We start from the raw sequence: 20,387 nt of genomic DNA, 5'->3' as shown, positions 1-20,387 counted from the left end.
GGCTTTGGAGAAGTTACTTCAGCCCAGTTGCATCACTTCTGTGATGCCAGTGAACACGGATATGGAAGAGTGACTTACCTGCTGTTGAAAACCAAGAACTTTGAAGTACACAGTGCTTTTGTGATGGGAAAGACTCAAGTAGCTCCTTTTGAAATGCATTACAATCCCCAGGATGGAGCTTATCGCTGCAACTATGGCCAGCCGCATTGACACGCTTGGGAGGAAGGAGTTACAGATGGATCTTTTGGACTCAGTGTTCTGGGCGGACAGCACATCTGTTCTGAAATATATCAGGAACGAGACTTCACGGTTCAAAGTGTTGCAAACTGGGTCCCACAAATCTACAAGGTTTCCTGTTCAGTTCAATGGAGGTATGTGGATACCAGCAGCAATCCAGCAGATATAGCCTCCAGAGGCGTGAAAGTTGACATGTTTATCGCAAATGCTATATGGGTGTCAGGGCCTTACTTTCTTTTGCAGCCCGAGAGTGAATGGCCTGCTGACCAGGAAGACCTCAATCAAATTTCACTTGGAGACCCTGAGATCAAAAGAGTTGCAATGAATGTTGTCCAGGCCAGGGAAGAACCTGTAACTCTCTTGATTGAGTACTTTTCCTCCTGGACAAGTCTAAAGAAATCAGTGGCATGGCTCTTGAGGATTAAGAGCTGGCTCATGTCGTGTGTAAAGAAGAGAAGACAGTTACATCTGACCTTTGCACAGTCTGACATCATCAAGGAACAACAGGCATCCTCTGTGGAAAAGGCAGATGAAGGATTTTAAGAGGACAGTGGTGCACAGGAGTCTCACAGTGACAGACCTGGACCAGGCTGAGCTAGCCATCATCAAGTTCTGCCAGGGAAAGAGATTTCCAGAAGAGCTAATCGGTCTTGGGAAAGGGCAGCCTGTTAAGAAGTCCAGTCACCTCCATAAACTCTGCCCACAGCTACAAGATGGAATCCTGAGAGTTGGTGGTTGGCTCAGTAAATTGTCTATGCCTGTGGAAGAGAAACATCCTATAATCCTAGCGAAAGATCTTCACATCTCGGAGCGCTTACTTAGGCATGTACATCAGGAAGTGGGACATGGTGGCCGTAACCATATGCTGTCTAAGCTGAGAGAGCAATACTGGATAGCTGGTTTGAGTTCAGCTATCAGGAGAGTGCTAGCCAGGTGTATCACCTGTCGCTGTTTGAATGCTCTGCCAGTTCACAAGCAGATGGCAGATTTGCCTCATGAAAGAATTGTTCCAGATGAACCACCATTCACCTGTGTGGGAGTTGATTACTTCAGACCTTTTGAGGTTAAGAGTAGAAGGAGCATGGTAAAGAGGTACGGTGTTCTATTTACTTGCTTCGCCATCAGAGCTGTACACATCGAAGTTGCATCATCACCAACTCTTTTATTAATGCACTCAGGTGTTTCACTGCCAGGAGAGGACAAGTTCGGGAGCTACGCTCTGACAACGGAACGAACTTCGTAGGAGCAGAACGAGAGTTGAGGAAGGCCATCGAACAGTGGAATCCGGTGCAGATCCATTATGTCATGCTTCGAAAGGGAATCCAATGGTGCTTTAATCCACCTGCTGGCTCACATCATGGGGGAGCTTAGGAACGGTTGATACGGTCCGTTTGAAAGGGTTTTAATTCAACCCTGAAAGTACAAAACTTGGATGAGGAAAGCCTTCACACAGTGTTTTGTGAGATTGAAGCCATAATAAACAGAAGACCAATCACCAAAGCCTCCATGGATCCAAATGACCTGGAAGCATTGACGCCAAATCATCTGCTACTGTTGAAGACCTCACCAACATTGCCACCAGGAGTGTTCGAACCCTCAGACATTTATGCACATAGGAGGTGGAAACCGGTTCAATATACTGTATGATTTGTTTTGGAGGAGATGGGTTAAGGAATACTTACCTCAACTACAGGAGCGTCAGAAACTGACAGGAGTGAAAAGGAATCTTGTTGTGGGAGACCTCGTCATCATTATGGACGGATGTGTGTGGTTTGGGTCACATGGGTGCCAGCCGATGATAGCCGTAGGTTACATTAGGGGCTGAATCACCTGCACTAGGGTAGGAGAGAGGCAGGTTAGGTAGCTGTAATTTTTTGTTGACCGCTTTTTGTTTAGTTTGATTGCTTTGTGATACATGCCAACAGTCTACATTAAATCTCATCTCATTATCTCATCTCATTAAATACTTAAAAAACTTACCTGGACTCATCGTGCTTCTCTGAGCATCAGTGCGTCATACGAAACATACAGGACCTAATCTCAGCCTCTCCAGCGACTTTAAAGGATTTGGAAAGCCGCAATAGGACCAACAAGCTTTTAATGAATACATCTATTTCAATCAGAAGAGACAAGTGAAGAAAATAAAGATGATTGTTTATTATATAACTCTGTGACCCAATTAAATGTCGTTTTGTTTAATCCATACTTTCTGTATCGTGACAGATCAGAACTTTAGCAAGCAGTGTTGATCACAGAGCTGTATATTAGTAGCGCTCCAAAAAGTTCACAACATTTAGACTTTGCAGACTTTTATTTCAATATGTCTGTGTGTGTGTGTGTGTGTGTGTGTGTGTGTGTATATACAAACATACACTGTTGTGGAGAAATTGCTGAAGTCAAAGGTCAATGGTGAGGTCAGGAAGGAAGAAAGTGTTCAGGAGCCTCTGATGTCTTATGCTGTATTATTTATTGACGCTTGATCAAGGAGAACTAGAGACACTCTCAAAGTACACCTGAAGTGCTTGAGTCGGTCTCCCATTCTGACGAACTCGTGATGGTGGATATACTTTAAACCCAAAGATCACACCCCAAATACTATACGCCCCAGAATTAGTCAAAGAGAATGTCTTTACTCTTGGAGGTGTTATTGTCAACATATTCTAGTCTGGGGACACAGATGTCCGCTTACGCAGATTGGAACGGCAACAACAAGCTATCTATTATGACTAGGAAGGCAGCAATAGGTCTCTTCGACCCTGGCCACCACAGTGTTGAGATATGGTGGCACCTAGTCAAAGACAAACAATTAATACTGCCGAAGACCACAAGGCTCACACGTGACCTCAAGTAACCTAAGGATAGAAAATTCCATAACATACACATTATGTATAAAAAACATTTCACAAATTCTGATAATTTAATTTGCTAATTAAGCTATAAATCAGACGCAGTGAAGTAGTGTACAGTATAAAACAGCAAAAATAAGACACATTTATGAGCAATAGAACTTTTCATATGGTCATACAAAAGTTAGTGAGTTCTTCAGTTCTGAACACGAACCACTGGAAATAAATAGTCTCCCACATGTTTTGCAAATACAAAGCTTCTTGCCTGCGACTTTTACGTTTTGCCAAACATTGCAAAGGTCTCTCAGCAGTGTTGGCTCTTCTCATGGACTGTAAAGTAAGCACCATGTGTGAAAGTTGCCATTATTTGCAAGTGTATGTTTTTTCATGTGCTTTTTCAAGTCAGCTCTGTAGCCATATGTTTTTTCACACATGTTGCAGGTGTACGGCTTCTCACCTGTGTGGATGCGTCGGTGTACTGTCAAACTATGTCTCTGTATGAAAGCTTTCCCACATGTTGCACAAACATACGGCTTCTCACCTGTGTGTGTCTTCATGTGTCTCAGAAGACCTGACTTATACTTAAAATCCTTTCCACAAGTGGTACATTTACAATACTGTTTGTGATACGGCTTCTCACCTGTGTGAACTCTTTGATGTATTTTCAATATTGACAGGTCACTGAATCTTTTCCCACAGGTTTTGCAAAGGTACGGCTTCTCACCTGTGTGTTTTCTCATGTGGCTCAGAAAACATGACTTATACTTAAAATCCTTTCCACAAGTGTTACATTTAAAAGACTGTTTGTGAATAATACTGTCAGCCCCTGACAAGTTAGGGTTGTAGACGATGGTACTGTGACTTTTGTTTTCATATTGTTGATTGTTTTGTTCTGACTCTACATCTTTAGTAGAGTCTTCATGCGTGTATCCTTTCTGATCTTGGATCTCAGCTGCATAAAAGTTGTTCAACAGCAGCTGGTGGTCGGTTTCAGGTTCTGGTTCACCATGGTCACTTTCAGGTTCTGGTTCACCGTGGTCACTTTCAGGTTCTGGTTCACCGTGGTCACTTTCAGGTTCTGGTTCAGGTTCTGGTTCACCGTGATCCCTTTCCTCCTCAGTAGGAGTCACCACAAAGGTATTAACCTCCACCTTCAGCAGAAGCTCCTCTCCCTCCTGACTGGTGCAGAGCTCCTCCTGTTCTTCTTTAATCTGTGGAGGCTCTGGGTCCTCTTGGTCCAGACTGGAGCTCCTCTCCTGGTTACAGAGCTGCTGGTCAGAGAGAACCTCCTCCTCTTCCTCCTTACAAACATGTTGCTGTTGGAGATCTGGAGGGACAGAGAACAAGAGGAATATGATACTACTGTGATGGTGAAGAGGAAATGTAGACATGCGAGTAAATTAGCAGCAGTAACGTTACTGATGAATCTAACAACTATGGTTATAAATGATTAACCAGTAAAAGTTTTACGCACCTATCCTGTGTAACTTTATTTCAGGTTTCCAAACGATATCCAGCAGTTTGCGCTGACGATAGATCTCTTCTTCGTACTCGACGATAGTTTTTTGAAAAAGTCCAAATATTTCTTCAGCAGCAGCATTTAGTCGCTCGTTCACAAACTGTCTCAAACACTCAACTGAAGACATTGTCGCTTAATTACAAATGAAATAACTAACTGTGCCGTCTTCCACTTTATTCATTCACGTGGCGTGCACAGAGCTAACGCTGCTAACAGCTGTAGTTTGTTTACTTCCGCTGGATGTCACACTGTTAAGTTCCGACGGTGGATGTGCAGAGTAATTATGTTCCGCTTTCAGCTGATGGTATTTGATTAGATTTGGGCTATATATTATGCTTATAACTATGTTTCTGTTTATGTATAATAACCTTCAAATAATGAGGGGCTAAGTGAGGCTTTTCACTTCTTGCCACTGTTGTTTCTTTTTCATACTAGGAAGAGCAGGTGGGGTGAGGTGAGGGGATTGCAATGCAACAATTACATCACCTGATGCAACTAAATCCTATACACTGGTCCTTTCAGTGTTAACACGTTTATTTTTAGTGTGATTTTAAAAAACCTTTGAGTTGGTCATTTTTGTTCTGTTCTGATATGTAAAATCAATGTAAACTAGTCTGTTCCCCTCTGCAGTAAACTATTAAATGTCAGGATAAAGCAGCATAAAATTATTGTTTTCACTTTCACAAGTCACACACAGCAAACACGCTAAGTTACATTTAACTTAAATGTTATGTTTGTGGTGCTATCTTACATGATAATCACTGTCATAATCTGGCATTTTACCAATAGATGGCGACAAAGGCCACAGTGGGCTCCGTGTTGGGTCTGCTACTGGTTAATTTATATTATTAATACATAATAAGTAGTTTCCTGTTAATTAATATTACTTGTGTGCCCAGTAAAATATAATAGCTTACATTATAAATAATAAATAAATAAATAGGGATAAATAGGGAAGAGACCAGAGTATTTTGTTAATCAAAGAAGAGCGATGTCTTAAACACAATACAAGTTTCAAATAATCTAATAGCCTTATAACAACTTGTGAGAATAACTACAACAGAGATAAAATTCAGGACAAAGCAACTATTAAAATAACCTTTATACATTTTTATACAGTGAGGTTTATCATCACTTTTTTTCAATCTCCCAAAGAAAACATGTCTGTGATTAAAATAATAAAAAGTCTGACACTCATAACCGCACACAATTCATATTCATTTACTAAAGAACAAAGTTAAAGTTTCTAAAGGCTCGGGATGTGACTCATGTGGTCTCCCAGCCTCACATGGTAATTTTCAGGATATTACACAGCAGAGAGGGCGGAGAACTGAAGATCTTCGGTATTTCACTCAGACTGCCAAGCGCACAATGACACAGTCCGTCCGGTAGAGCAACATGACATATTCTGGATATTTTATATGGATTTTCTTCTTCTCACGGGGTACGACTTTTTTTTGTCTTTCTTTCTTTCTTTTTACTTTCTTTCTTTCTTTTTGTCTCATAAAGCATCCCTGATACTTGCAGGAGTGATTGCGGACAGTGTGAGGAGTCTACCTCATGTGATGAAATACCAACCAGTGATACCTCAAAGGCTGAGGGATTCATCTCTCATTAATGATGCTGCTACACATCAGGTAACATAGACTCTATTATTTTTATATTTTAAGTTTCGCTTTTAAATCGTTTTAACATTTTAAAAATGTGCTAAAAGTTTTTTCTACTTCCTCTTTTGTCTCTTTCTGTAGACATACCCTGATGTTCTCCAGTACTCTTTGGCGATTGCAGGGCAAAACTACACACTGTACCTGGAAAAGAACAAGTGAGAAAACTTGAAATTTTCAGTTTCTGAGCAGTGTATTTTGTGTATGCTATTTTTATATATATTTACATATACAGAGCTTTCTATCATGACATTTAAAACTGTTCTTTTCAGAGATCTTGTCGGGAAAACCTTCTCTGTGACACATTACTCTGATCAGGGCACCCAGGTCACATCTACTCCAGATCTTGGGGTATGTAGCTTTGCATTCTTTCACCACTATTTCGCTAACATTAACATGATCTCTGTTTGTATGATCTTTTTGCATCATAATGCCATGCATCTTTTAGTTAGTTGAAAAAGTTGTATATTATATTGAATATTTAGACTGTAGACTTATTGGATGCTCAGTTGGAAGATACAAACACTGACTTTGTTTTTTGAAGGTACTAAACTTAGACTTATCATAATGAATTACCACTGCATTTAACTGAACAGACATCAGTGCATATACTGTACAGGATATCCTGTGCCACCTCCACACCCAGTTTCGATGGTTTTGGACTTTTTTTTTTTCTTTTTTTTTTGCAATGTGTGTCAATGATTTTTTCTTATTTCAAAAGTTTCTGATGATCAAAAAAATTCTCAATAACAAAGTTCCTCTTCGTGTGTCACATTGCAATTGCTGTTATGGTTAATGTGGAAGCGGAATTGACATATAAGGTTAAGTGTCACTATGACACATGCAGTACAGTATATCTTCTTATCAGATTACACTGCAGTTTTAGTGTGAGGTGAAATCACTACATTGAGTCTGTGACAAATAATGGATGTCTATTCAGGTTCACTGCTATTACCATGGGCACATTGTGGGAGTGGAGGACTCCTCTGCCAGCATTGGACTGTGCTCAGGAATCAAGTAAGTACTGCTGGGTGTACTTTTTTTCCCCATTTTGTTTCTCTAATTAAAAAAAGATTATTGTTTTATTTAGTAGACTGTAAATGTAATTAATCGCATGATGATTTGAGACTGTTTGTCCAATCAAAAGATAGGATCCTCAGCATCTATTTCCTCCATTACAAAGACCATTACGACTGTGGGTAGCTCTGTGTCTTAAATTTCTATAACCCAATCAACAAATGCCATGCAAACTTCTCTGTCTGCCATAAAATATATTTCTGTTATTAATAGCTACGGGACTTAAATAAATCTGTTTGCGACTTAGATATGCTGAAGAAAAAGAAATTGTGTGCTTTGTCCACTCTGAACTTCCTGTTTTGTACCACAGGGGCTTTGTGCGTCTCAGGGATCAAATGTACCTTATCGAGCCTCTGGCTGGCACCGAGGCAGGACAGCAGGACAACAGACAGAACTCTGAAGCTCACAGCGACGAGGGTCTTCATGCTGTTTACAACTACAAACACCTGAGGAGGAAGAGGAGCTCCTGTTCCCATGGAAACACGACCACTTTCTATGATCATGGAGCTCATCCGTCTGGACTGTTCCAGCTCAGCAGCCTGGTAAAGACACACAGTGTGGACACATACACTTATACACCAGGTTTTGAAGCCTGCAGCTCATATCTGATATCCAGTATTTTGTGCTACATTGTTACATTTAACAAAAGTAATGTGTATCTACATCACGTAGCTACATCATATTTATGGCAAAAAAGCACCTTCCCCTTGATATAAGTGTGCTTCTGATAGTTAATCAGTGACTTAAAATCATTTGAAAATGTTGCCCTTTGAAGATGGGTAGCCTGTTCAATTTAACATTGATTTAAGATCAAACCAAGGGGAACAAATAAATAAATACACAAGGCAGCAAGAAAACAAGAGAGACATAACAGATCATAAATTAATACATTTGGAAATGATTACTTGGTGTGAGCCAGCTTCAATGTGCATCATTTTGCATATTTTAATAGATAAAGTTACAAAACTGGACTCTGAGACACTGAAACTCTACTTTAAACTCAGTCAGTTATTGGTATATATTAAATATCCTTAAACCAAAGTTTTTTTTCCCAGTTCCTCTGAGTTTTCTTTGTTTTGTCTTTATTTTTTCATCATACCTCTGTTTTATTTACTGTAGTTTTATTTGCTGGATTATATTTTATGGTGGTGCAGATTGGTTTTAATTTTTGTTTTTTTATTTCTGTTAAAAGCACTTATTATTGTTGATATCTTTCACCTTTTCAGAAAAGCAGTGCTCAGATAAAAGACCTTACAGGAAAACCCAGGACAGTGGAGCTGGTTGTGGTGGTGGACAATACAGAGGTTTGATTCCCTGTTGATTCCCTACTCTGACTGAGTTACTGTAGATGTTATTAATCAGTTAATTAATTTACCATTAAGCAAAAGACTGAATACCTTTAATGTCTGATTTGTTTGTATTACTAATGTGAATAATCTTTTTTTTAGTACAAGAAGTTTGGCAGTAAGAAGACAATAGTGGCCAGAGTGCTTGAAGTAGTAAACCATGTGGACAAGGTATGTTTGTTTCTCTGTAGTAAATTATTCAACAAAAAAACAAGTATTAAGTGTTCCTATGTTTACCAGTTATTTAGTCATTTAGTGGGGTTTTTTCCCATGACAGTAGATAAGACTTACATTTTGCTCACAATGCAGCACAGCCACATCTAAGTAATCTCTCCTGATATTATTTGTCCTTTACTGACTGGAATCTAACCAATAAATGAAAGGAAAGTTCTCTCACTGTGAAAATCTAACTTTGACTGTGAATCTTCACACCTAAGCTGAACATTTTCACACATATCACACAATCCTCTATGCATACTCTGAAAAAGTAGTACCAGCATGAATGCGCCATCAGACAGCACTAGACCCAACAGTAGTTTCCTGTGACACGATTATAGATGAACCAATGATTTGAACTATTTACTTACTAATTCTGGCAGTTTGGAGGGAATTTCCACTTTTTCAGTTTGTGCTAACATGCTGCTCTGTTTCAGCTGTATCGCCCCATGGGTGTCCGTGTGATGCTGGTCGGTCTGGATATCTGGTCTGACAGAGATCACATAGAGGTCAGCTCTGTCCCTGAAGTCACGCTTGGCCGATTTCTCAAGTGGCGTCAGCAGAACCTGCTGCCGAGGACCAAACATGACAATGCACAGTTCATCACGTAAGACACACTAAAAAGACAAGCCTAAGATGATGTGTTAAGCTGTTAGAGCAGGTGTCTAAACAGTTTTCCTCTTCTTTATTCAGTGGGGTGGACTTTGATGGTTCCACTGTTGGCTTAGCAAACGTCAATGCAATGTGCACCGCTAACTCTGGAGCTGTCAATGAGGTACTTTTTTTGTTGTAGAACTGTAAAGTTTGTGCGGAGAAATTAAAAGGACATTAATTGGAATTATGCGATCTTGATTACAGTTTTACTCTATTCTAATTTGTCCACAGGACCATAACATTAACTCAATTGGAGTAGCCTCTACTATGGCACATGAGATGGGTCACAACCTGGGTTTGTCCCATGATACTGAAAGCTGTTTCTGTGGTACCTCAAAATCGAAAGGAGGCTGCATCATGTCTGAGAGTGTTGGGTAAATACACCTTTTCACCTACACATAAACTCCTCTGAATCTAATATTCTTATTAACCCAAGTACAGCTGAAAGTAACCTTCTCTTCCCCTATTCTTGCTCTCTCTTCTCCTAGCCTTGAGTATCCAAAGCAGTTCAGCAGCTGCAGTCGGCAGCAGCTCAGCAGGTTCTTAGAGGAGATCAACCCTGCCTGTCTGCTGGATACTCCCTCTACTAATCGCATCTATGGAGGGCCTGTGTGTGGAAATGCCTTCCTGGAGCCTGGAGAGGAGTGCGACTGCGGCACTGTGGAGGTTTGTTCACACAGGGTGCATGCACACAAACGCATAACCAAAGCACACAAGGGAAGCTAGGATGTAATATGCTCCATCCCTCTTTCTGTCTTATAGGAATGTAAGAATCCCTGCTGCAACGCCACTACCTGCAAACTTGCTGAAGGAGCCAAGTGTGCAGAGGGAGAGTGCTGCGAAAGCTGCCAAGTAAGAAATACTCACTATGTCCTCACTAGATGTGTGAAGTCACAATCATGCTAATTGTGGTACCATACAGCAAAAGACTGTCTGACTGTGCCATCTGGCCAGTTATGTGCAAGTGTACATATTTTAGTAGTCGGTACATCACCAGCCGTGTTTCTCTCTGCTCTGCAGCTGAAAGCGTCAGACAGCGTCTGCCGACCAAGGGCAGGAGACTGTGACCTAATAGAATACTGCACTGGATTCTCGGCCTCCTGTCCAACTGATGCCTACACACAAAATGGCCTGCCCTGCAACAGTGGCAAAGGATACTGCTTTAATGGACAGTGCCCTTCACGGGAGCAACACTGCAAGAGACTTTGGGGGCCATGTAAGTGTTTTACCAGTGCATCAATCTGTTTATATATGTTTTGATTCTGGTACATCAGGACTCTGCAGCCATCTTGTCTGTTTTGATTCCATTTAGATGCTCATGTAGCTGCAGATGCTTGTTTCTCCCGCCAGGGAAACTGCAGAAAGACATTTGGCCAGAGGTGTTTAAGCCGGTATGTAATGAAAAGCCAAAACAGTATTATCGTTGTGCATATTAATATAGTGTTGTTGTTGGTTTCTGGGAGTCATTGCTTTATGGCTTTTGGTTACAGAGATCAATCCTGTGGGACACTTTTCTGCTCCGGAGGCTCAGAGTTTCCAGTGACATCCTCGAAGACCTACAAAACATTACCAAATGGAGACACATGCAATGAGGCAATTATGAAACCCGAAGACAACTATCCTGCAGATCTGCCCATGGTGCCTACTGGTACCAAGTGTGGTAGCAATATGGTAAGAAAAAAACGTCCATGTTGTTGTTAGAAGTAAGGATGAACACAACCTCTGTGGCCTCCTGTCTCAATGTCTGCACAATGTCTTTCAGGTATGCTACAATCAACGGTGTCAGGACATCAAAAGCATAAAAGCGTATGGAACGAACGAATGCTCTGCCAAATGCAACGACCACGGGGTAAGAAATTTGTTAACCTCGCAACACTTTAGAGCACTGTAGAGCCACACCAACATGACTGACTGTGAGTTTGACCTCCGGCAGGTTTGTAACCATGAGAACAAGTGTCACTGCGACCATGGCTGGGCCCCGCCTTTCTGTGATGTGCCGCACTCAGAGCAGAATGACGGTAACATACATGTGTTTGCCTCTCTGTATGCTTGACCTTTAAATGACCACATGGCTGTCTGTGTCTGTTCCTCCTCTGCTGTTTCTCACCAGGACTGAATACTTGAAGTAGATTTCTCATAGACTCTTAAACAATTGCGCTCTGTTCCAATGAGAACAAACAGACACTGATCTAATGGAATTCCCCTATTAGTCTGTACAAATGCAGTAATGGTGTTACAGTACATTTTATTTACTGAGTGGGTGACGTAGGTTGTTACATGCTCATTCTGTGGTGCAATGTGTGTGTTTGTGTGTGTACAGAGGCAGGTCCGGTGGTGTTTATTGTGTCGGTGGTGGTTGGTGTACTTCTGCTGTTGGTCCTGGTTATCGGGAGTTTGATGTGCTGCATCAAAAAGAAGCAACCTGCAAAGAGGTACAGGAGCAAGTCTCACTATGTTAACTCGCTATGTCCTTTGAGTCACACCACGACATTTTCTTTTTTTATTTTGTCCCCTTTGTAATCATAGCTTCTGTGTGTATTCTTTATAGATGCTTCCAGTCTACCTCGGGTCAGTCCAACCCGTTGTTTCGTTCAAGCAGTACACGAGGCAGCCCACATCTCAGATCCACAAACATCAGCCAGCCTATTTTTGTGGAGTCTTCAGCCACTCAAGCCTGTAAATCTCTGTCTTCTGCTCCTGTCACTCCATATACTAGAGCACTCAAGCCCAGCAGAGCAGTTCCAGAGGTGAGTTTTAGCACCACAGTGACTCTAACGCACTGCACGTGTTAGCTTTTATCCTGTACATTAGACTTGATTTTTGCATTTGTGGCATCTGTAGTCTGCACTGAAACCATGTCATTGTGGTTATTAGTTTTGGAAAACTGGCCCAAATTTGAAGCTACACACTGACAACCAATGAGCTTCAGGAGAGCGAATCAAAATCACGGATCTGCAATTATTGTAATGATGCTGCAAAACAAACAAACAAACAAACAAACAAACAAACAAACAAAATATGATTAAAAAAGATTAATCAAGTTCGTGCTTGCACTCATCTCGGTTTTTGTCTCTTGCAGCCACCTAAGAAAGTCCCAGCTGGACCTCAGCCATCAAAGAGTCAACAGGTAATCTGATCTACTTTATTTAAATGTGATAATATTTATGTACAATTGCACTCCTTATTGCTTGTCTACTATATATTAAAGTAAATATGTGTTTTTCTTTAGACTGCAAGGCCGTACATGCATCAATCAACTGTTTCAACCAAGCCAATCTATACTGAGGTAAACTTTCATACAGGATTTTAAGTTATTTCTAATTGTTTGTTCTGCTTTGCATTTAACTATGATTATACCTGTATGATCGTCTGTGACAATTAAAATGAACAAATGATGTATTCATTGTTGGTTGTCTCTTTTTTTTCATCAGGATAAGCCACTACCTCCATCCAGACCTCTGCCACCACTTGCAACAAAACCGGTAAGTGTCATGACAAGTCACTTCAGCTACAATTTTCATATATTCATCTTCACACGTGTAACTGTTCTTGCCACTTGTTTGAAATGTAAATATGTTCTCTCTAAGATCACGAAGCCAAGGCCTCCGATGCCTCCAGTGAAGCCGAAGCCCTCGCCAGTCCAGTCTCCACTGCCACACACTCAGCTGGTATGTATTCAGGCAGCAGCCAGAGTCAACCAGACTACTTCTAAATCCCCCATGATGGCATTCAAACATTCCTGATGTTATTCAAGACATTCACGTTCATAAAGACGTTTGTGGTTTTGACCATTGTTTCAACATAGCAGTGTAATGAACAAGCAGCAGCACAGTGTTAGTGAGTTACTAAGCACATAAACATCTCCTGGCCACCACTGGATGACCAAGAAACAGATGACGGGAGTTTAGAGAAAGAATTTAGTGGTACTGAGGGTCATGAAGCTCATCAGTAGCATGTTTGTTAACAGTGTTTGCTTTTCCAGCTTGCAGGGAGAACTGCCTTGAAGCCCCCCAGCAGACCCAGATGATGGCGCGACTAATTCAGCCTGGTGTAAACACTGAGATCCTCTGACAGAGGACACTGTTGTCGTCTCATCTAGAAAGACTTGGAAATCCTCTCAGGAGACGCTCGTCTGTTGAAACAAGATCCACCGAAGGATCATCAACAATAAGTGACAGAGCTTTTCTGTCAATTGTAATCTCACTTTAGAAGATTATCGCCGCCTGTGTCTTGCTTATGTAAGCCTTCAGTATGTTGATGAAAACCTGAAGGCGTGATTGACAGACTCGATGTCTGTGCTCTATAAATGACAAATGGCTGTGTTGCCATGATGATGTTATTTGCTTTTTAAGGGAAATGTCTCTGTGCCTCTGATCTTTGGATATGTGAACACTTCATGAGGCAATTGCACTATCGATGCTGTGAGTGTTTTACTAACTGTTACTGTTTTGGTACTGCTTTTCTAAGAAATAATGTTGTTAAGGGATTTTAAAATGTTGCACCAATGTGGGCACTTTACAGTTATGGATTAATATTCTTGAACTTGTTTTTTTTTTTGTACTAACTTAGGTATGCTTGACTTTGTGAGACTGGATTATTACATGCAGATGTTTTTTTGTTTTTTGTGTTGACTCAATACATGTTGATTGTAATTCTTCAAGGGATTTTTTTATAAAGCATATTCTATGCAGCAGACATGAAGTCCTTCACTCATTAAATGCCAATGATTGTGACAGTGAGGATTCTGCCTTCATTTGTGCTGCAAACTTTGAACTGAAAATGTGTTTCCTATTTATTGAGATCTTCTTTTTTTTTGTCTTTAGTCTTTGTAAAAAAAAAAAAAAAAAAAGGAGCTTACAATAAAAACCAATCGCCACATTCACTGTTTGAATCCATTTTATTCGTCTTTATATTAAAACGCCATAATCGTTGCGTTGTCTTGAGGGGTCGCCTAGCAACGCCGTAAACAACTTGTTGTCGAGGGAAGCTAACGAGCTAGCTAACAGTTTTGGTCTTTCACAAAGTGTCCTGAAATAAATGTCTCTTTAAAAATAATAATAATAATAATAATGATGGACCGAGAGCTGAACGAAGAGGAACTACAGGATTTGTATGCGTGGATAGACAAAATACCTCTGTCCCGCCCCAAAAGACACATCACAAGAGACTTCAGTGACGGAGGTAGTTCATTTAGCCTCTTTGGCTTTAGCAGTCCACAGGGTGGTCGTGGGTTAACTAAACAAAAGCAGCAGGAGTAATATGACTGCTATCTCCAGCTACAATCTTCTTCTGTGGCTCAAATGTCTGTCTGTGTGTGTGTTTGTTTATTTGCTTAGTTGTGACCCTGCCTCTCTGTTGAATTGTAGTGATGGCTGCCGAGGTTGTAAACTATTTCTTCCCAAAGCTTATTGACCTGCACAACTATATTCCTGCAAACTCCTCACAGCAGAAGTTCAGTAACTGGAACCTACTCAACAGGCAAGACACCGGTCACATTTATTTGTTTATTCAAACTGCATGTCTAATGAAGAACTGCATGAAGATGAACCCCAGTTTGAATCATTTAAATGTTTCCAATCTGACTTTGTATATGTTCACATCTCTCCAGAGTACACAAACACACACTAAAAAAAAAAAAAATCATCCCAATTAATATCTCTTAATCCTTTATTTTTATTGGTCAGGAAAGTGTTTTCCAAGCTGAACTTTAACGTGCCCGAGGAGACAGCGAGGAAAATTGTACTGAGCACTGCAGGAGTGATAGAGCCTGTACTGAGCGCCCTCAGGGAGAAGATAGACAAGAAACTGGAGCATGCTACAGAGAATATCCCGGTGTGTACCATATGTTCATGCGTATGTGTGCTTAGAGACAAACAAACAGGTGACAAATCGAGGGGAAAACCATAAGGCTTAGTAAAGTGTCTTGGCATTGATTGTACATCTAAGTCTGTAGATAAACCCCATTCTCACAAAAGATATTCACTCATTTGGTGTTTTGTTTATGGTGGTAGAGAGTCATTACATCACATGGTGACTGCAATAGGTCACAGCGTATGACTGACATCATTCAGTGACCTTAAATGCCCTGGATGGCATCTGCATTTACAATGTTTCTCCACTCATTTACTCTAGGTTTGTCTGTGCATATTATTATGATCACATTTTGTCTGCTTGAATGCTAATTACAGAATATATTAATTAGTGTGGTCTGCTTTTTTTCCGTGTGAATCAAACAACTGCCCTTAATAGTTGTGATAAACTATTATTGCTAGAAAAATAACCACATCTTTGTTTTTAACTCAGCATTTGGAATACTACGACACCAGGAACCAGGAGAAACCTCATACAGGTAGCGCAGTATTTCTGTCTTTTATACCTTCCTCTGATATCTCGCGACTTGCATTACAGGACGGCAGTTTCTTCAGAAGTAATTGCAACTAAGACAGCCAAATATGGAAATTGTGTATATGTATATTGTGTAATTGAGACTGCTGAATTCACAACTTCAACTGACTTAACGCCTTGTGCAAGATATAATCTTTTGTTAGTCTCATCTGTGCAGTGAATTAGCTGACACACTCAATTTAAAACACAGACTGAAGTGGCACAATCCAACAATTGTCCTTTTTTTAGAACAGGGAGGGAAGTATGTGTAATTTTAGACTGTTTAATAGTGTGATTAACTATGTTTGTTGTCAGCTAACAAACAGAAAATCAGCATATTAAAAACTCGCTGAGGTGTTCTTTGTCTCCCAGATGACAGTTTAGTGACTCCTGTAAAAGTTTTGCAATGATTTTTGCAAGATCTCATCTGCTTCCTGTTTTCTTTTTCCTGTTCTGCTGTGCTCTGCTAACAACTCTCGATTTATCCTCATCTTTACCAGTGATGGCAGTGACTACACAGACACACAAACATAACTACATTTCCCGACATCCGAGGGGACTGATTAGAGAACCTTACAGTGACGTGTCTCTCTTCCGTTTCCCACACCTCATCTGTTCCTAAAACTACCCTGCAAAGCTGACCTCAGGCCACTACCTCCTCCCTCTGCCTTTTCCTCTTCCATCTACACCCTATCCACTATCAGACGCACAGCTCAGGCCTTCATATCAACTCCTAACATCACCAGATGGCCTTTATCGCTGGCCTGAGCTCAGCACTGCTGGACGTTGTAGGCCTCCTAATTTATCTCTGTCTCTGTCTTCTAATCTCCCCTCCCTGTTTTGCCCTTTACCTTATTTGTGACTAATAAGATTCTTTTTGAATGAATCCTTGCAGGTTTCTAACAACAGCTGCGTTTTTAACTCACATAACAGTTGGAAAAATGTTATAGTTTTGTTTTGTGGTCTTCAGATTTTCGTCTGACTGAAGTAAAAGTTCTGGCTCAGCTGCCAGGAGAAGCAAAAAAAGATGAAAGGAGCAGACCAAAAAAAGGGTATGATCAAAATGTTGCTTTTAATGTCGTTTAAATAGCAGTGTTCATTATAATAATGTTTCTTTTGTTTTCTTTGGGTTTTTTTTTATTGTATAGTAAACCGCAGAATGCAGTGCAGTTTTACACAGACATGGACCCCAAGTTACGGCAAATCCTGCGGGAAAAAGAGCAAGCTGTCATGGATTTACAGGAGACCGTGGAGGTACAGGCACACACACACACACAGAGACACACAAACACACACACACACACACACTTTAACCCAGGAAACATTCAGCTGACTGGCAGAACATCTGCAAACAAAAATCACCTTCCGTTTTGATATCCTGTAAGGGAAGAGCTTTGTCATACCAGTAATATTGTTGCAGATGTGTGTGTGTGTGTGTGAGAGAGAGAGAGAGAGAGAGAGAGAGAGAGAGAGAGAGAGAGAGAGAGATGCATGTGTGATATATGCGTCATGAGCTGTGTCAGCAGTGGTCAATGAATCAGTATCTACTCAGCAGATCTAATTTTTTTTTCTGTAGCCACATCTGCATGTTAAGACAAACGCAGCATGTTCACTAAAATGTGCGCTTTTACTGCTTAGGAACATTCACACTTTAGAAATAAACCTACCTAGTTTCACCACATTTTACGTCTTTGTGTGTGTGTGTGTGTGTAGATCCTGCAGATGAAAGTGACCAGGTTAGAGCATCTGGTTCAGTTGAAAGACATGCGAATTGAAGATCTGAACCGGCATCTGGAGACGTACAAGGCAAAAGGCATTAAAGGCTGATACAAAGATTATATACAGAAGTAGCTTTGACATACAACCGTGTAACTCCTCCAATAAACTCTTACTTTGTTAAAAAACTTCTGTCAAGGATCAGTTCATAGTAAGGTCTGAGATTGTTCTCCTTCCTTGTCAAATGCATCAGACCTGTTGAAATGCACCAGTGGGATTACACGTGTTGTGTTTTGTCTTGTTTTCTAAGCAAAGTGTGTATTTTGTCATGAAAAAGCAGGTGTTTGGTAATTATATTCTATTAACATTACTTACAACATTTACAAGAGAGGAATGTGAGAACTTAACCATTGATATTAAACCGTGTTTAATATGGTCTAACAAGAGCAGTTCATATTATAGCCTTCTCTAATAAAAATATTGTTTACCTGCAGATATTGCATATTATGTCTTTGTGTTTAAATCTTATCTAAGGAGATCATACTGTAAAGGGTTTATCAGCCTTTTTTTTTTGAGGATTTGTTTGCTTAATACAAATACTTCTTTGTTAGGTGTTTATGTATCTACCGATACTGTCCGACTGTGCCTTTACTCACCCTGTGACTTCTGACTGTGAAGTGCTCAATAAATCACCAATTCACTTCAACTCTCTACAGTTTCTACAGAATGTGCAAACCAATTTCTTGAAATAAAAAAAAAAGTGTGAGGTGTACGTACACTGTCACTTCCTTGCAAGTCATAAATGACATCGTTCATTTCCTGTGAAACTCTGGTTCCTTTTTTAAGTGGATAGACAGACGCAGCTATTAATGGCTTCATTTTCCGCTGTTTCAAGTGTCCTTTATATTTAATGTATGATGACCAAATATAGTAAAGCAATGCCAACTTTGATCTTACTGAGTTGTATCGGGAGTAGATGACCTTTAGCAGCCTACTGCTGTCACTGAGTGCTGTGTTGATCACCTTCATACCATCCAATCAAACCTTTCAAGCTTGAAGCAATAAACTGAGTAACAAGTCTTTCTTCTTCTCTTTATTATTATTATTATTATTATTATTATTATTATTATTATTATTATTATTATTATTTGTATTGATACTGAAACATTTTTCATCACTCCAAGTAGGCAACATTTAGCAAAATACAAAATGTGTATATAAAAATATCATTTATATAATTTGTCCCATTTGTCTAATACAACAGTACATATAATTAACTCAAGAAAAAAAGTAATTGACAGCTGTTGGAGTGAAGGACCTGTGGTAGCACTCCTTCTTAAATGGTGGGAGTATGGTGGGAGTTTGCTGAAGAAGCTTAAGGCCCCCACAGTGTCATTCAGGGAGTGAGAGGAGTTGTTGATGATGTCAGCTTTGCTAATACTCCCCCGACTTCTATAGGGGAAGTATGCAAACCAACTTCTGCAAATAAAATGACATGCAGTGTGAGGTGTATGTACACTGTGACATCCTTGCAAGTCATAAATTACATCATTCATTTTCTGTGAAACTCTGGTATCTTTTTAAGTGTCATAGACGTAATGCAGCTTTTAATGGCTTCATTTCCCTGTTTTAAACATTACCTTTATGATTAAGTCCTCCACAAAGGATCTCAGCACTGCAGGATGTCTGTGTTGTCTGACCAGTCCAGGTATTTGTATGTTCCCACCATCTCAATAGAGAGAAGGAGAGATATCCTGAGTTTAAGTCTTCAGTATTAGTCAAGCTCCACAAACACTCAATACTACTGTTTCCAAAATGTAACTCAATAAAATATTTCATTAAACCTTCCATGCCCACAGTTTATAATGCAAGTTCTATTTCAGTTATTTGAGGGATCAAGCCTAAAGGCCTGGTCGTACCAGGATTATTCTGCCATCTTCATGACATGCTTTGTTCCAGAGGATTGATGACACGTGGACTGTTAGGAGGGCTTGGTGGTAAACTACTAGCTGGCAAGCGAGTTAGTGAGAGGAGCTTCTTTCTATTTCCTCTGTACTGAGTCTTTACTTCTCTTTTTTTTATCAGGATGATACATCATGTCATTAAATAAAGAGTTTTATTGAAAACAAAACCATTCCACCTCTGTGGAGCAGTTTATACTCCAATAGAGTTGTAGAGGTTACAGAAAAGTGGATTGTGACACACAGCTAATCAGCCCTCATAGCTTCCTCCCATTTGGACTCGCTGGCTCTTTAATAACATATCTTGTTATTGGTAAACAATGCAAATTGCAAAATGCAAATTTACAGGTAGATGTTCACCAAAGTTGTGGATTTACCACAAAATCTAACACTACATATCCTGACTGGGTCCTAACCCAAGGTAATCCTGATGATATTATCAGGGTTACTTTTCCAGAAGTGAACTCCCCTCAGGCACACTCAAGACATAGACATTCAGAGGCTGAGTCACACTCCTCATGCTCAGTGCCCCTTTATAGGCTGACTAATAATTAGAACAGCGGGGAAATAAACGAGAGCAAAGCACAAACAGGCATGCAGTAAATGACATAGTTAGGTTTAGACCTAAACTGATTGAGTAGTGAGTACAAAATCCATCCTGAGGATCACAACCTGAGGAAGTCAGGTTGAGAAAAAGCAAAGATAATGCTCTTTGTATGAATGTTAGATCCAATGCACACGCAGGTCAGGAATGTGAGAGAAAACTG

At 40.2% G+C, this 20,387-nt stretch overlaps 2 protein-coding genes across 4 annotated transcripts; both read left to right on the top strand.

Moving 5' to 3' along the window:
- Positions 1-3,118: 3,118 nt before the first annotated feature.
- Positions 3,119-14,339, top strand: adam8a (ADAM metallopeptidase domain 8a). 3 transcript variants are annotated; one of them, XM_027277344.1, is made up of 26 exons: positions 3,119-4,104; positions 4,171-4,478; positions 6,112-6,239; positions 6,351-6,424; positions 6,539-6,617; positions 7,207-7,283; positions 7,654-7,885; positions 8,570-8,647; positions 8,792-8,860; positions 9,343-9,512; positions 9,599-9,680; positions 9,791-9,933; positions 10,048-10,225; positions 10,322-10,411; positions 10,580-10,775; positions 10,872-10,950; positions 11,050-11,230; positions 11,322-11,408; positions 11,493-11,577; positions 11,880-11,991; positions 12,108-12,306; positions 12,639-12,686; positions 12,789-12,845; positions 12,991-13,041; positions 13,147-13,227; positions 13,542-14,339. In XM_027277344.1, the coding sequence occupies exons 1-26, from the start codon at positions 4,004-4,006 to the stop codon at positions 13,584-13,586; spliced, it is 3,030 nt and encodes a 1,009-aa protein (XP_027133145.1). In that variant the 5' UTR covers positions 3,119-4,003; the 3' UTR covers positions 13,587-14,339. The 3 variants fall into 3 exon arrangements, with proteins under 3 accessions (XP_027133145.1, XP_027133144.1, XP_010743500.3); XM_027277343.1 differs by having other exon boundaries at positions 3,119-4,131; XM_010745198.3 differs by lacking the exons at positions 3,119-4,104; positions 4,171-4,478 and adding an exon at positions 5,909-6,046 and having other exon boundaries at positions 6,130-6,239.
- A 169-nt stretch (positions 14,340-14,508) lies between these two features.
- On the top strand, positions 14,509-18,728 carry spef1 (sperm flagellar 1). Its single transcript, XM_010745210.3, has 7 exons — positions 14,509-14,740; positions 14,926-15,037; positions 15,244-15,391; positions 15,863-15,908; positions 16,914-16,995; positions 17,092-17,197; positions 17,657-18,728. Exons 1-7 carry the CDS (start codon positions 14,629-14,631, stop codon positions 17,768-17,770), a joined length of 720 nt encoding a protein of 239 aa, XP_010743512.2. The 5' UTR covers positions 14,509-14,628; the 3' UTR covers positions 17,771-18,728.
- Positions 18,729-20,387: the final 1,659 nt, after the last annotated feature.

Source organism: Larimichthys crocea, chromosome III (assembly GCF_000972845.2).
Source record: "Larimichthys crocea isolate SSNF chromosome III, L_crocea_2.0, whole genome shotgun sequence".
NCBI classification, from domain to species: Eukaryota; Metazoa; Chordata; class Actinopteri; family Sciaenidae; genus Larimichthys; species Larimichthys crocea.
Note: the sequence above shows the minus strand (reverse complement) of the source record. Positions and strands in the feature narration are given on the sequence as shown.